General features: G+C 42.6%; 1 protein-coding gene across 7 annotated transcripts in view; it reads right to left on the reverse strand.

Moving 5' to 3' along the window:
• The window catches only part of LOC137376165 (utrophin-like), a 904,611-nt gene that overhangs the window by 628,490 nt on the left and 258,750 nt on the right, over positions 1–17,371 (reverse strand). For all 7 annotated transcript variants that reach the window (XM_068044198.1, XM_068044197.1, XM_068044199.1 and 4 more), the window contains 7 exons: positions 16,902–17,072; positions 14,862–15,044; positions 13,334–13,468; positions 11,074–11,223; positions 9,784–9,945; positions 9,515–9,640; positions 8,184–8,357 (listed from right to left, as the gene is read on the reverse strand). In XM_068044198.1, the coding sequence (XP_067900299.1) occupies positions 8,184–8,357; positions 9,515–9,640; positions 9,784–9,945; positions 11,074–11,223; positions 13,334–13,468; positions 14,862–15,044; positions 16,902–17,072 (1,101 nt within the window). The remainder of the gene's footprint in view (positions 1–8,183; positions 8,358–9,514; positions 9,641–9,783; positions 9,946–11,073; positions 11,224–13,333; positions 13,469–14,861; positions 15,045–16,901; positions 17,073–17,371) is intronic.

A 17,371-nucleotide genomic window follows, 5' to 3' on the forward strand; every position in this document is an offset into this window, starting at 1 on the left:
TGGGGATAGTGTAGGAAAAAGACATTGAAGTGGATGATCAGCCATGATCATACTGAATGGCGGGGCAGGTTCGATGGGCTGCTCCTGTTCCGATGTTCCTAAGTGCAAGGAAGTTATGTTGAACTTCTATAAGACACTAGCTCGGCCTCAGCTGGAGTTCTGCGTCCAATTCTGGGCATCGCACTTTAGGAAAGCTGTGAGGGCATTGGAGAGAGTACAGAAAAGATTCACGAGAATGGTTCCAGGGATGAGGAACATCGTTATGAAGATAGACTGGAGCGGTTAGGACTGTTTTCCTTGAAGAGAAGGCTGAGAGGTGATTTGTTAGAGGTATTCAAAATCATGAGGAGTCTGGACAGAGTAGATAGAAAGAAACTGTTCCCACTCATGAAAGGATCGAGAAGAGAGCACAGATTTCAACTATTTGGCAAGTGAAGTAAAAGTGACATGAGGAAAACTTTTTCATGCAGAGAGTGGTTAAGGTCTGTAATGCACTGCCTGAGAATGTGGTGGAGGCAGGTTCAATTGAAGCATTCAAAAGGGAATTAGACAGTTATATTTTATTTTATTTAGAGATACAGCACTGAAACAGGCCCTTCGGCCCAACGAGTCTGTGCCGACCAACAACCACCCATTTATACTAACCCTACAGTAATCCCATATTCCCTACACTAGGGGCAATTTACAACGGCCAATTTACCTATCACCTGAAAGTCTTTGGCATGTGGGAGGAAACCGGAGCACCCGGCGAAAACCCACGCAGACACAGGGAGAACTTGCAAACTCTGCACAGGCAGTACCCAGAATCGAACCCGGGTCCCTGGAACTGCGAGGCTGCGGTGCTAACCACTGCGCCACTATGAAAAGAAAGAATGTGCAGGGTTATGGGGAGAAGGCAGGGGAATGGAACTGAGTGACTTGCTCTTTCAGAGAGCCGGTGCCAAAACGATGGGCCGAATGGCTGCCTCCTGCGCTGTAATCATTCTGTGATTCGAGGGGAATTTAAAAAGTAATTTTTTTCACCCAGAGGTAGCGAGTGGTCCGGAACTCATGGCCTGAATGGGTGCTACAGACAGAAATCCTCATCATTTTTTTTTAAAAAACATCGATATACACTTGCAATATAGCAACCTATAAGGGCGAGGTATCAAGAGTTGGAAAGTGGGAGATCAGGCTAGATAGCTCATTCTCAGTCAGCACAGACATGATGGATCGAATAGCCTCCTTCTGTGCCATTAATTGTCTGTTTCTATGTTTCTACAAAGCAACGGTGATTCAAAAGTAACTAATTCAATGTGAAGCATGAAGTAGTCCTGAAAGACTTAGTTGTTTGTAGAACAGCTGACTCTCTTAGCAGATTCATACAGTACAGTCAGATTAAGCTCTCAGCTGTTCTCCTCCCCAAATGTCTCCACCCTCTCTCTTCCTTTAAGACACTCCTTAAAACTTAACGCTTCAACCAAGCTTCCTGTCACATATCGTCTGATATGTCCTTCATTTGGTTCAGTGTCAATATTTATCTCTATCACAGAGTCGTTACAGTGCAGAAGGAGGCCAATCGGCCCATCATGTCCGCACTGGCTCTCCGAAAGAGCAACTCCCTTTGTTCCATTCCCCTACCTTCTCCCCATAACCCTGCACATTCCAATTCCTTTTTAAATGCTTCAATTGAACCTGTCTCCACCACTCTTTCAGGCAGCGCATTCCGGAACTTAACCACTCGCTGCGTGAAAAAGTTTTTCCTCGTGTCACTTTTGCTTCTCTTAAATACTTTAAATCTGTGCCCTCCCGTTCTCGATCCTTTCAAGAATGGGAACAGTTTCTCCCCATCTACTCTGTCATAAATGATTTGGAGGAAAGTATAGGTGGTCTGATTAGCAAGTTTGCAGACGACACTAAGATTGGTGGAGTAGCAGATAGTGAAGGGGACTGTCAGAGAATACAGCAGAATATAAATAGATTGGAGGGTAGGGCAGAAAAATGGCAGATGGAGTTCAATCATGGCAAATGCGAGGTGATGCATTTTGGAAGTTCCAATTCAAGAGTGAACTATACAGTAAATGGAAAAGTCCTGGGGAAAATTGATCTACAGAGAGACTTGGGTGTTCAGGTCCATTGTTCCCTGAAGGTGGCAACGCAGGTCAATAGAGTGGTCAAGAAGGCATACGGCATGCTTTCCTTCATCGGACGGGGTATTGAGTACAAGGGTTGGCAGGTCATGTTACAGTTGTATAAGACTTTGGTTCGGCCACATTTGGAATACTGCGTGCAGTTCTGGTCGCCACATTACCAAAAGGATGTAGATGCTTTGGAGAGGGTGCAGAGGAGGTTCACCAGGATGTTGCCTGGTATGGAGGGCGCTAGCTATGAAGAGAGGTTGAGCAGATTAGGATTATTTTCTTTAGAAAGACGGAGGTTGAGGGGGGACCTGATTGAGGTGTACAAAATCATGAGAGGTATAGACAGGGTGGATAGCAAGAAGTTTTTTCCCAGAGTGGGGGATTCAATTACAAGGGGTCACGAGTTCAAAGTGCGAGGGGAAAAGTTTAGGGGGGATATGCGTGGAAGTTTCTTTACGCAGAGGGCGGTGGGTGCCTGGAACGCGTTGCCAGCAGAGGTGGTAGACGCGGGCACGATAGCATCTTTTAAGATGTATCTGGACAGATACATGAATGGGCAGGAAACAAAGAGATACAGACCCGAAGAAAATAGGCGACATGTTTAGATAGAGGATCTGGATCGGCGCAGGCTTGGAGGGCCGAAGGGCCTGGTCCTGTGCTGTAATTTTCTTTGTTCTTTCTTTGTCCAGACCCCTCATGATTTTGAATACCTCTGTCAAATCACCTCTCAGCCTTCTCTTCTCCAAGGAAAACAGTCCTAACTTCTCCAATCTATCTTCATAACTGAAATTCCTCATCCCTGGAACCATTCTTGTGAATCTTTTCTGTACTCTCTCCAATTCACTTACGTCTTTCCTAAAGTGCGGCATTCAGAATTGGACGCAATACTCCAGCTGAGGCCGAACTAGCATCTTATACAATTTCAACATAACTTCCTTGCTCTTGTACGCTATGCCCCTATTAATAAAGTTTATTAACCACTCTCTCAATCGGTCCGGCCACCTTCAATGACTTATGCACATATACCCCCAGGTCCCGCTGCTCCTGCACCCGCTTTAGAATTGTACCCTTTATTTCATATCGTCTCTCCCTGTTCTTCCTACCAAAATGAATTACTTCACATTTCTCTGCATTGAACTTCATCTGCCACCTGACTGCCCATTCCACCAACGTGTCTTTATCCTTTTGGAGTCCTACACTAACCTCCCCACAGTTCAAATGCTTCCAAGTTTCGTATCATCTGCAAACTTTGAAATGGTGCCCTATACACCAAGGTCTAGGTCATGAATATACATCAGGAAAAGCAAGGCCCCAACACTGATCCCTGGGGAACTCCACTACAAACCATCCTCCAGCCCAAAAAACATCCATTAACCACTACTTCCCGTCAGTCAGCCAATTTCAAATCCATGCTGCTATTGTGCCTTTCATTCCATGAGCTACAAACTTGCTCACAAGTCTGTTGTGTCGCACTGTATCAAACGCCTTTGGAAAGTCCATGTACACCACATCAACAGCATTTCCCTCATCCATCCTCTGTTACCTCCTCAAAAAACTCCAGCATGTTCCTTAAACATGACTTCCCCTTAAGAAATCTATGCTGGCTTTCCTTAATTAATTCGCATTTGTCCATGTGACTATTGATTTTGTTCCGAATTATTTTTTCTAGCAGTTTCCCCACCACTGACTGTTAAACTGACTGACCTGTAGTTGTTGGGCTTATCTTTACATGCTTTTTTGAACAAGGGTCTAACGTCTACAATTCTCCAGTCCTCCAGCACCACCCCCGAGTCTAAGGAAGACTGAAAAATTATGGCCAGTGCCTCGGCGATTTCCACCCTCACTTCCCTCAGCATCCTTGGATGCATCTCATCTGGTCCTGGTGCTTTATTTACTTAAAGTATAGACAGCCTATCTAATACTTCCCTCTTTATCAATTTTAAACCCCTCTAGTGTTTGACTTACCGCCTCTTTCAACATTGCCTGCGTTGCATCTTCTTGCTTGGTAAAGACAGATGCAAAGTATTCATTTAATACCTTAGCTATGCCCTCTGCCTCCACGTGTAAATCCCCTTTCTGATCCCTAATTGGCCCCACTCGCCCTTTCACAACCCTTTTACTATTTATATGCCTATGGAAAACTTTGGGATTTCCTTTAATGCTAGCTGCCTGTCTCTTTTCATGCTCTCTTTGCTTTTTCACTTCCCTCTGGACCTTCTATATTCAGCCTGGTTCTCAACAGTATTTTCTACCTGGCATCTGTCATAAGCACACTTTTCTTCTTTATCTTAATCTTTACCTCTTTTGTCATCCAGGGAGCTCTGGATTTGTTGGCCCTCCTTTTCCCCTTCGACTGCGCCCGAACTATCTCTTCTTTGAAGGTAGCCCATTGTTCATCTGCGGTTTTCCTGCCAGCTTTTGACTCCAATTTATTCGCCCCAGCTCCGTTCTTACCCCATTGAAGTTGGCCTTCCCTCAGTTAATTATTCTTGCCCTGGATTGCTCTTTGTCCTTTTCCAGAGTCAGCCTAAACCTTATGATACAATGATCACTCTCCCCTAAATGCTCCACTACTGACACTTGACCCACCTCATTCCCAAGAACCAGGTCTAGCAGTGCCTCCTTTCTCATTGGATTAGCAACATACTGTTGTAGAAAATTTTCCTGAACACACTCTAGGAACGCTTGCCCCTCATTGCCCTTTACACTACTATTATCCCAGTCAGTCTATGTTTGGATAATTAAAGTCCCCCATTATAACTACCCTACAATTTTTGCACCTCTCTGAATTTCCTTGCAAATTTGTTCCTTCACGTCCTTCCCACGAGCTGGTGGCCTATGGACAACACCGAGCAGTGTAACTGCACCTTTTTTATCCTTAGCTCTAGCCAAATTGATTCTGTCCTCAACTCCTCTGGGACATGAGCAGGTCTATGTTATAGCCACGTCATATTTCCACATGGCAATCTGCACCTGTACCTCACCAGTCTTATTAACCACACTCCATGCATTCACATACATGCACATTAACCCTGATTCAGACTTTATTACTTTCTACCTTCCTATGACCCCACTTAATAACTTATTATTCCCTACTCTAGTGCTATCTATCTCCCCCAGTATTCTGTGCACCTTGATATTCCTCTCTGATACTTACTCCTGGCTCCCACACCCCTGACAAGTTACCAGTTTTGCTTCCCTCCAATCTGAGCTCCCTCTCAGGTTCCCATCCCCCTGACAATTTAGTTTAAACCTTCTCCAATAGCACTAGCAAATCTCCCTGCGAGGATATTTGTCCCAGTCCTGCTAAGAAGCAACCCGTCCATCTTGTACAGGTCCCACCTGCCCCAGAACCGGTCCCAATGGGCACCTTGGGGCATTTTACTAAGATAAAGGTGCATTATAATAAATTCGACACATTGCCGTTCCTCAACTTTGCGATGTCCCAGCATTTGAAGCTCATCACCTATTAGTGCTTTTTCCAGCCTTGGCCAGGAGATCACATGGTATGGGGTGAATAAATGGTGTACATGGATGCAATGGAGCTCAACAAGCCTGATGATATTTTCCTGTTTTGCCCATAGGAACAGGAGTAGGCCATTCAGTTGATCAAGCCTGCCCCGCCATTCAATATGATCATAGCTGATCATCCCCTTCAATTCCTTTTCCCCACAGTATCCTCATATCCCTTTTTGTCATTGGTATTTAGAAAACTGTCAATCTCTGCTTTAAACATACTCAATGACTGAGCTTCCACAGCCCTCTGGGGTGGAGAATTCCAAAGATTCACAACCCTCTGAGTAAAGAAATTTCTCCTCATCTCGGTCCTAAGTGGCTTCCCCCTTATTTTGAAATTGTGTCCCCTGGTTCTGGACTCCCCAACCAATGGAAACATCTTAGCTGCATCTACCCTGACTATCCCTTGAAGTATTTTGTAGGTTTCAATGAGATCACCTCTCATTCTTCAAAACTCTAGAGAATACAGGCACAGTTTCCCCTTCACCGCACAGTCCTGCCATCCCAGGAACAAGACTGGTGAATCTTCATTGCACTCCCTCTGTGGCAATAATATCCTTCCTAAGGTAAGGGGGACCAAAACTGCACACAGTACTCCAGGTGCGGTCTAACCAAGGTTCTATACAATTGAAGCAAGATTTCACTATTCCTGTACTCAAATCCTCTTGCAATTAAGGCTAACATACCATTAGCCTTCTTAATTGCTTGCTGCACCTGCACGTTAGTTTTCAGTGACTGACTGACAAGGACACCCAGATCCCTTTGTACATCTACCCTTCCTGATCTCTTACCATTTAAGAAATAGTCTACACATCTATCCCTCCTACCAAAGTGGATAACCTCACATTTTTCCACATTATATTACATCTGCCACGTTCTTGCCCACTCATTAAGTCTGTCCAAATTCCCTTGAAGCCATAGAAAAATTACGGTACAGGAGGCCAATCAGCCCATCGTGTCCATGCCGGCCAAAAAAAACTAGCCGCCCAATCTAATCCCACCTTCCAGCACTTGGTCTATCGCCTTGCTGGTTACAGCACTTCAGGTACATGTCCAGGTACCTTTTAAAATAATTGAGAGTTTTTGCCTCCACCACCATTCCTAGCAGTGAATTCCAGACACCCATCACCCTCTGGGTGAAAAAGTTTTTCCTCACGTCCCCTCTAATCCTTCTACCAATTACCTTAAAACTGTGCCCCCTGGTAATTGACCTCTCCGCTAAGGGAAACAGGTCACACCCACAAAAACACACATTTATTTATTTAGAGATACAGCACTGAAACAGGCCCTTCGGCCCACCTAGTCTGTGTCGACCAACAACCACCCATTTATACTAATCCTTCATTAATCCCATATTCCCTACCACATCCCCACCATTCTCCTAACACCTACCTACATACACTAGGGGCAATTTACAATGGCCAATTTACCTATCAACCTGCAAGTCTTTGGCTATGGGAGGAAACCAGAACACCCGGCAGAAACCCACGCAGTCACAGGGAGAACTTGCAAACTCTACACAGGCAGTAGCCAGAACTGAACCCGGGTCGCTGGAGCTGTGAGGCTGCAGTGCTAACCACTGCGCCACTGTGCCGCCCACAGGTTCTTCCTGTCTACTCTATCTAGGCCCCTCATAACTTTGTATACCTCAATTAAGTCACCCCTCAGCCTCCTCTGTTCTAAGGAAAACAACCCTAGCTTATCCAATCTTTCTTCATAGTTGCAACTTTCAAGTCCTGGCAACATTCTCGTAAATCTCCTCGGTACTCTCTTCGGAGCAATTATGTCCTTCCTGTAATGCGGTGACCAGAACTGTACGCAATACTCCAGCCGTGGCCTACCAGCGTTTTATACAAACCGCTTTACATCTTCCTCACAACACACATTCCCACATAGTTTTGTATCATCTGCGAACTTGGAAATATTACATTTGGTCCCCACATCTAAATCATTGATATATATTGTCAACAGCTGGGGCCCAAGCACGGATCTCTGCAGTAGCCCACTAGTCAGAGCCTGCCAACGCAAGAATGACCCGTTTATTCCTACTCTCTGCTTTCTGCCTGTTAACCAATCCTTAATGCATGCCAGTATATTACCTCCTATTCCATGTACTTTAATTTTGCTAACCAACCTCCTGTGGGGGACTTTATCAAAAGCCTTCTGAAAATCCAAGTATACCACATCCGACTCCACTTTATCAATTTCTGTTACTAATATCCTCAAAAAATTCCCAACAGGTTCGACAAACATGAATTCCCATTCATGAATCCATGTTGACTATGCCCAATCAGATCATTATTATCCAAGCGTCCATTTATCGCATCCTTTACAATAGATTCTACCATTTTCCCAACAACTGATAGAAGGCTAACAGGTCCATAATTCCCTGTATTATCTCTCCCTTCCTTCTTAAATAGCTGGGTAACATTTGCTACCTTCCAATCTGCAAGAACCATTCCAGAATTTTGGAAGAATTCAGTTACAGTAACAGACCAGATGGGCTAAATGGTCTGTTTCGGCTCTGTAATATTTCATGGTCCTTACCATACAATTATCCAACTGGGGCTGTATTCCTTCAGCCTCAACGCTCCTCATGTCCAGCACGTGCAGTTCTGCTTTAACGCTCTGCAACACACGTTTACAATCTAGCATACGCTGCTCGAAATTTGCTGGTTTCTGGAAAAGCTGAAATTTTGTTGAAACTTCTCGCAGTTTCCTCTGTCAATGACACAAAATGTTAAACTAGTAAAGACTGATGTGCTACATGATGTCTTACACTGTTAGTTGACAAGAAAGTGTATACAGCAATCTAGAAAAAGCACAGACAAAGAAATATCAGCAACTTGACGTGCAAATTAATAGGATGGTGGATTTAACCTATATATGACACCCCATGGCACATACATATGCAACCCATAACAATCGAAAGCTTTATAAACCCAGGTTTAGAAGATAATTATAATGTTCAGAATGTGCAATATATACAAAAACACACACACATATAAAGGCAAAGACAAACATGAATAACATGAAAACCCAAACTACCGTATAGAATCCTCAGTGCAGCAAAGCCCTATAGAAAGAGATATATGGAGATAGAGATACACACAAGAAAGAAACAGATTAGAGAAGTATTCGTGGCTGAAAATGTCAATATTTATATAAATTAGTATGGTAAAACATAGAAACTTATTTCACCTTAGAGCAGAACCACAAAAGTTGCACAACTAGAAGCCTGATCTCTAATTTGAATCAATTGAAAATCTACTTTAACGTAGGATAGACAACATGGCCCAGGTGACTCAATGTGTAGAAGATAAAGAAAGTAGAACAAGACTGAGGGGTGACAAAATAAATAAATCTAAGCCTGCAACTTTTTTTTGATAAAGATAATGATCACAGGCTAATCTAGAAGTTACTCCCAGAAAGTATTCTAGTCTATCATATTGCATGATACACCTTAAACAGCTTTCTGATCTTAAAAGCAGAAGAGAAAAATCACATGAATCAGCAGTTTAATTACTTTTTCTGCTACTTGTCCAATTTTAGGATTCAGCAGTGCACATATGCTGGTGGCCAGTTTAAGAAAGCTTTGATTGATTTTTTTTTTATTGTTAGGGTATGTGAGAAAGTGAGCAATGCTCACACTTGCCCAAACTAATCCAAAGCAGCAGAGTTCTTATGTAACAAGTATATATTACATGAATCTTAGCATTAATCGAACTGCTTCTGAATTATAACTTTTATTTAGTCTACATATTTGGTATTTTTTCATGTAAAAGTTGCTTTAGATATGCACAAATGCATAGTTTGCTTCAATCATTCCAAAACAAAGCATTCAAAGTCCCTAAATCTTCAGTTAAACCCACTCATACCTGAAGCAAATCCAATTGAGTACCACGAGAATAGGGCTTGTTATCTAATAAAGGTCGGATTCCCACATTTTTCATCTTAATCTCCTCCAAGTTGGTTTCATAGACTGCAATATCTGTCTTAATTTTCTATTAATAATACAGAAAAAAAATTACAAGATCAAAAGCCACATTGTGAACTTCCTTACTGAAAGCCACTAGGGCAATATTTAGCCCTTTAAATCATAAGCATCTAATCAGAATGCTTTCAAGTTATGAAACATTTCTATAACCTGAGCTTCCTGTGGCATCTGTATAGCATCTATGCGGTCTGTCAGATATGAGGTTAACTGTTTATCTAGCTGGCCCAGTGACTCCTGCAGGTCATGCATTCGCTGTTCATTTTCTTGAGACATTTGTAAATGCTGCTCCAGTGAGATCTGCTTGTTCACAGCCTATAAAACATACAAGGACACAAGACGTCTAATAACAATCTACTATAAGGAAACCTTATTCAATGCACAATTGGGGGTATCTCACAGGATGTGGCTTACAATTCCAGTATGAGAAAGTTAGAGGCAGAAAGAGAGGTTTTCAGGTTGAAGCCCATCTACTGGGAAATGATGATCACTCCATCACATACGACAGAGTACATCAGGATTAGGAATCGCAGGGCAGAAGGGTTGGTTTACATAGAGGCCAGGGTTCTCTCTTCAAAAGATTTAAAAAAACCTTCCAAAAACACTTAAAATAATTTTTTAAAATACAAATATTTGGACAAACTTTAACATGTTCCTAAATGATTGTAGGGATCAGATCGGTTTGTGGTGGTGCATGGTTTGCATAGACAAAAACTAGACCAGATTGGTCGATGGTGTAGTCCAGTGAACACAAACCAATGTCAGAACCTGACTGACTCATGGACTCAAATGGTTAACTTGGATCACTCAGGTTGCAGACGTACTACAGTGTAAGATTAAGAGGTGCCTAACTACAGTCACGATTATAGTAGTATTCCACAAAAGGTATTTCGAGAAATATATTCCAAGGAGATAACTAGTTAAAGTAAATTATCATTTTACCCAAGCATAATTTCCATAACCAAATTCAGAAATACTCTTTTCTCTGAGTCCTTAATAATTTAAAACACTTCAATTTACTATAAATATAAATTTAAAATTGATTTATAAGACTCGCAATATGTTCAAATATATTACCTAAAGGTGGATAAAACCTGGAATTTAAGGGCGAGAAGGCACAGTGCATTGCATTAGGGAACTATCATGGAAACAGATTTGGTCTCCAATGTGGAACACTCGAATGCTGATTTGATGGTTAAATAGTTTTAGCAGCCTCATAATCTAGCAGTCATATACCACGCACTTCATTGGGTGCCCAGAGTTGCAATCCCATTAATTTGGAGCAGTCTGTCCATTTACAAAAAAAAAAAATTAGTCAATTAATCCAGAATAAAATACTTCCTCCATCAAGTGTCTGTGAAATTTCATGAACATACAAACAACAGCATTAATACATTTAAAGATGAGTAGCTCAGGACAATTGCGCTGCCGAGGCCCTCCTACCTGGTGACTGAGCTCTTCATATCGAGCATTGAATGTCTCCAGCTTTTCACTTATAAGTTCATCCAAAATTCCACCATCAATCAATGTTTGGCCCAGTTCACGGATCTGTGTTCGATTATCTGCTGGATGACGTAGCACAGACTCGAGGGACTAATGGGTGGAGAATAAAGTAGAGTAAAGTAACTGAAATGTTTCTTCCAACCAAGTCATGTCAGAGGTCAGTGAAACTAGAGCAGTGAATAGCTGCAGTCATGGGAACCTTATTAGCCAGAGACAATTTAGCAAATACATCCAAAAATACTAAACGGAACTTGAACTTTGTGAATTAAAATGCCAGTATATCTAACAAATGCAGTATTTTTAACCATATCACCACCAGCCAAAGCAACTCCACTGTACAATCACTGTGCATTCAGGGAAGAACATGCCACTATCTACAGTGGGAACAGCACACTGTTGTACAAAGCTCATCAAGTACAACTGATGGTTCAGTCTCCAAGCACAGAACACAATATGTTCTTTCAAGAACATGGGCCATATAACATTCCCAGTTAAAGTATTATTAGAGTATAATCACTGCTGGTGATAGCAGAATAGGAAAAATGTTCCCATAACAAAGTAAGTGTTTATTAGAGATTTAAAGCACTACACTACAATAATCTATTTATATATCATTTATTACATGCATGTTGACCAGCAAGAATTCTTCGAGGATGTAACTAGTAGAGTTGATGAGGGGGAGCCAGTGGATGTGCTTTATTTGGACTTTCAGAAGGCTTTCGACAAAGTCCCACATAAGAGATTAGCATGTAAAATTAAAGCACATGGGATTGGGGGTAGTGTATTGCGATGGATAGAAAATTGGTTGGCAGACAGGAAACAAAGAGTTTAAAACAAATAAATGGGTCTTTTTCCGAATGGCAGGCAGTGACTAGTGGGGTACCGCAGGGATCGGTGCTAGGACTCCAGCTACTCACAAAATACATTAATGATTTAGATGAGGGAACTAAATGTAATATATCCGAATTTGCAGAAGACATAAAATTGGGTGTGAGGGCGAGTTGTGAGGAGGATGCAGAGGGGCTTCAGGGTGATTTGGACAAGTTGAGTGAGTGGGCAAATGCATGGCAGATGCAGTATAAAGTGGATTAATGTGAGGTTATCCACTTCGGTAGCAAAAACAGGAAGGCAGATTATCTGAATAGCTATAAACTGAGAGAGGGGAATATGCAGTGAGACCTAGGTGTTCTCATACACCAGTCACTGAAGGTAAGCATGCAGGTGCAACAGGCGGTAAAAAAGGCAAATGGTATGTTGGCCTTCATAGCGAGAGGATTCGAGTACAGAAGCAGGGATGTCTTGCTGCAATTATACAGGGCCTTGGTAAGGCCACACCTGGAATATTGTGTCCAGCTTTGGTCTCCTTATCTGAGGAAGGATGTTCTTGCTATAGAGGGGGTGCAGTGAAGGTTTACCAGACTGATTCCTGGGATGGCGGGACTGACGTATGAGGAGAGATTGAGTCGGTTAGGATTATATTCGCTGGAGTTCAGAAGAGTGAGGGGGGATCTCATAGAAACCTATAAAATTCTAACAGGACTTGACAGGGTAGATGCAGGAAGGATGTTCCCGATGGTGGGGGAGTCCAGAGCCAGGGGTCATAGTCTAAGGATGCGGGGTAAACCTTTCAGGACTGAGATGAGGAGAAATTACTTCACCCAGAGAGTGGTGAGCCTGTGGAATTCGCTACCACAGAAAGCAGTTGAGGCCAAAACATTGTATGTTTTCAAGAAGGAGTTAGATATAGCTCTTGGGTCTAAAGGGATCAAAGGATATGGGGCGAAAGCAGTAACAGGATACTGAGTTGGATGATCAGCCATGATCATAATGAATGGCGGAGCAGGCTCAAAGGGCCAAATGGCCTACTCCTGCTCCTATTTTCTATGTTTTAAGAAGACAGTGAACTTCATTCACAAACTGTACCCCATCACCCCCCACAATAATGAAGCAGCCCACGCTAGCCTAATACCAGACCTGGTTAGGTCCTGAATGGAGATTCAGTCGACATTTACATAAAACTGCAGAACTGGTATGAGGCAAAATTAGTTCACATCAATGTCACAGCTTTAATGTGAATGCACCCTAAATGCATTACCCTAAAGTTGACATGTCCTTTTTGCCTGGAGAGAAAACATTTCCATATAATTTAAAGGCAATTACATTACAAGTTCCATCTTTGAAGTTTCAATAAACACTTTACCTCAAGGACCTCGCCAACAGCTTTAGGGCTGTCTGGTACATTCTCTGTAGCGTACAACATCTCCTCCAGATTCTTTAACCAGTTGTTTTCCACGTCCAAGTAATGCAGCAACTCACACCAGCAAGACCATACTTCCTGTGGCCGGGGTTTGGGAGGGGAAACAGAAAGCTTTAGTTAAGATTTGGGAAAAAACATCTTCTCAGCTGGCTAGTAGTCAGTATGGCAGATATCTTGTCAATCAAGGTGCAATGAGCAGTCACTGCTGGACGGAAGTGAATGCGGTGGGGAGAAGCTACTGAGTCCTAAAGAGAAATACAAACAGGTGACTAGCTGGCAGGTCTGTCAATCCACCCTTTGCCTAAGTACAGTGGCAGTCCCCACTCACCAGGAGGAAAAGATGTTAATGTGTCACCAATAACACCATCTTCCGTCAATACTGAATTACCACGAAACCACTGCGAACACACCTCCAAATTACCATCAGCAGCAGAAACCAGCTTTATGGAGTTCAGACTACGATCCTTTAAAAGTGTTTCAATATTTGTCCTTTCACCAAGATCATTTCTTCCATCATTTAATGTCTTCATTTCCTAATGACAGAAATGCTGCTCCAAAACATCATCTCTTATAGCAGCCTGCAGCTGCTTGCTGTGTATGTGGGGTTGCTCAAATTGTTTCTCACTGAGGGGGGTGGAGGTGGGGGGGGGGGGGGGGGGGGAAGGGGGGAAAGAGCGAGAGCGAGAGAAATCTCCACCTCATAACTCAATCGCTCCCCAAACCCAACCCACTGATACATCCTTGGTGAATGATCTCTAGAAGACAGTTTACACATCATTTATCTGTGGGGAAATACAAAAAGCCAAACAAATGGAAAACTAAATCTAGAAATAGAATGAAGAAAACGACTTCAGCAGCAGAGTTTCCTGCCCCTTTGAAGCTACTTTTTCCATTGGTGCCAGTGCTAACTGGTTGGGAAGTGCTGCTCTTGCACTGCAGGGGCAACCCCAAAGTCTGTGCTGAATGCACTAATTCAGTGAGGAAGTCAAGTGTGGTATATTTTGTCATTCAGATCTTTCTGGACACAAGGTTTAGTGAGGAGGTTTACATTCAGTAACCAACAGCTGTGCAAGTTCTGGCTTTGGGAAGCAGCTTTAAAACACTACATTAGCACAGTCTCCTCCTTCCTCTCATTTTGAAGAATATATTTTGTGTTCTCCCCTCTTCAGAGTCTTTGCTCCAACCCCTCATTAATGTCACGCAGCACGAGTTAAACCACTCTAATCCTTCACTAATGTCAGTTGACAGGAGATAACCTGCTCCAACCCTTCACTAATGCCACTTGATCCAAGAGGATGCACATGCAGCTCAAGCTGACTCTCCCTCCAATTTTCCATACCTGCCTTCCCTAGGCCCCTCCACATCCATCAAGAACAGAAAATTACTTGCATCCTATCAAACTGTACTAACACATGGCATCACTAGAACACCCCTTCTTTTGTTTAATGAAAGCACAATCACTGTTCCTTACCTTTAAAGTCAGGTACTTTCGTTCAATCCGATCACAAAGCCTCTTGTAATTGTCCAACACAGTGTGAAGATCCCTGGACATCAGTTCCTGATCACTGGGTGGCACTTTCTTAAGAACTGTGTTTATGTGATCTTTCAGAATCTTCACTTTCACTTCTTTCTGAAGCACCTCCTCTTTTGCCCGCTGCAGGGGAAAAAAATCTTGCTTTAAAATAAGAGCAAGCCAATTCTGGTCAGTTCCTACTTACATGGGTTGGTACCTGTGGAAATGGCTTAAGTAATACTACCAGCCAATGTCTGAATTAACAACTTACAGAACAAAACTGTCCCCAATTTGGCACTCGTAGACATTCTCACGAAGACAATAGGCCAGCTGTTGTGGGAAATGGAACACAGGTCACACTGAAATAGTCTCATGCTACGGCTCAAACATATTGTTGCAGCAGAATAGGGAGAGTTGTAACCTGTGGTGGGCTGTGCAGTATCTGGCCTGAGAGTGCTTGATGCTAACTGAAATGGGAAGAGTTCCAATCCCCAGCATTAATATCCCTCACCTTGATGAGCACAAAAATGTTAAAGAAAAGTTGAACAGGTAAAACCCAGTAGACAAATCATTTTCAGCTCTTTACATACAGTAACATTCTGCATAAAATATGTGTGGACAGACATCTCAGAGAGGTCAAAGCAGTTATTTATGGGAGTACTTGGAGATGAAATGGAAGTGGCAGCGATGTTAGCCTCTATTTTCTCGTCCTCCTTACCCCCATATAATTCCCCTGGGCCAACAACTTCTCTGGCTACAGCAAATTACATGCTTCCAAATGCTCGTGAGTCATTAGGAAATGATGGAAAGGAAGGCCCAATTATCTACAGTACTTTCTCTCCAACTCCTCTGCCCTCCCAGTTGGCACCAAAGATCAAGTAAAGGATCACACAGTTGGCCCACCATTCTGCGATGACACATACTAGTGCCCCAAAGTACTCCCCACCACACTATCCAGAGTCCTTGTTTTATCTTTTATTGCTGAACACAAAGTCAGTGGTGGGGTGCAACAATTCCCCATTTCAGACCCCCGTGTCAGTGTCAAGTTCTACATATCTGGATAGAGTAAAATTCCCTCTACATTGTCCCAATGTGCCTTAACACTAAACTCGGAGAACTACCCATTACAGTAATGCCTTGTGTTTCAATTGCTCACACCAGCCATCCTTGTGACCTCTCTGCACGAGATCCATAATTTGACCAGCTATGTGATTCAGACCAGCAGCTGGCAGAGACTGAATTCAGATTGCACAAAATCTCATTTAAGACCCTTTTGGCCAGTTGACAGGAGAACTTCATCCTATTAGGCTAGGCTGGATTTTAACCCAGATTCCAGAGTTGCAAAGACATTTATTTTAGACCACTGTCACCCACCAAGTCATTTAGCAATTAGATAATCCTTTCCACTGTTACACCAACCCCACCTTTTCCAATTTACTTCCTTTTTCTCCTGCTAGCTTCAACAGTGAGTACCATCTCACAGGCACCAGTTGCCAATAATAGTCACAGAAGTGGCCATTCTTCAAATAAGCCTGATAAAGCACAACCCATTCAACTGTGGAGAAAAATCCTGCCCTCAAAATGTCCATAAATGTACACTTTCCCGAATTCAATCATCTGGCTCAGGGGCATTAATCTAGGAACACTGGACCAGCTCTTGTACTGCAGCCCTGCCCAACATTTGCTAACTACACAGGCCCCGAGACTGAACCTATGACCTTATTTCTGTTATGCTCTGGATTTCATTTAAAGCAAATCTGATCTTAAATAATTACAAAAGTAGAAATTTCCAACAGGAATTCTTTTGCTCACACCTCGTCATTTTTGTGGACAACACATTGTATCTTAGTAGAACAGTTCTGATGAAAGGTCACAGAACTGAAATGTTAACTGTTTCTCTCTCTACAAATGCTGCCAGACCTGCTGTGTATTTCCAGCACTTGTTTTTATTTCAGATTTCCAGCATCCGCAGTATTTTGCTTTAACATTACATCTTACCTTCATCTCCTCTAATGCAGTCTCTAATTCCCCGGGTGACTTATATTCGAAGTCCCTCTCTAAATATTCCTCTTCCGCCTGGGTGGTCCACTCACGCATCTCCACAAGATCTTTCCTTAAGTTCAATGTCTTCTCATGACCCTCGGACAATCTGGTCTGCTGAGACACAATCTGCAAAAATAGAAATAAGAAAAGACTGATTTTCCTTGTGATTAGATACAGTAGTCTGTAACTCTAAGGATCGGACAGATAGTGCACTCCAACTCTGCATCATCAAAGTCATGTTAAGCAAGAAAAATTGATGTACAATAGGTGCATTAATCAAGAGCTTGGGAAAAATTCTGGAAACTGTCGCCTAACCCAGAAAGTACAAATCAATAGTTATACACTTTATTCAGGGAAGGTTTTGAGATTCCTAGCTAACAGTAAAATGCCTGAAAAGTTCAAAACATAATCACCGAAATATAATT

This window comes from Heterodontus francisci, chromosome 13, assembly GCF_036365525.1.
Source record: "Heterodontus francisci isolate sHetFra1 chromosome 13, sHetFra1.hap1, whole genome shotgun sequence".
NCBI classification, from domain to species: Eukaryota; Metazoa; Chordata; class Chondrichthyes; order Heterodontiformes; family Heterodontidae; genus Heterodontus; species Heterodontus francisci.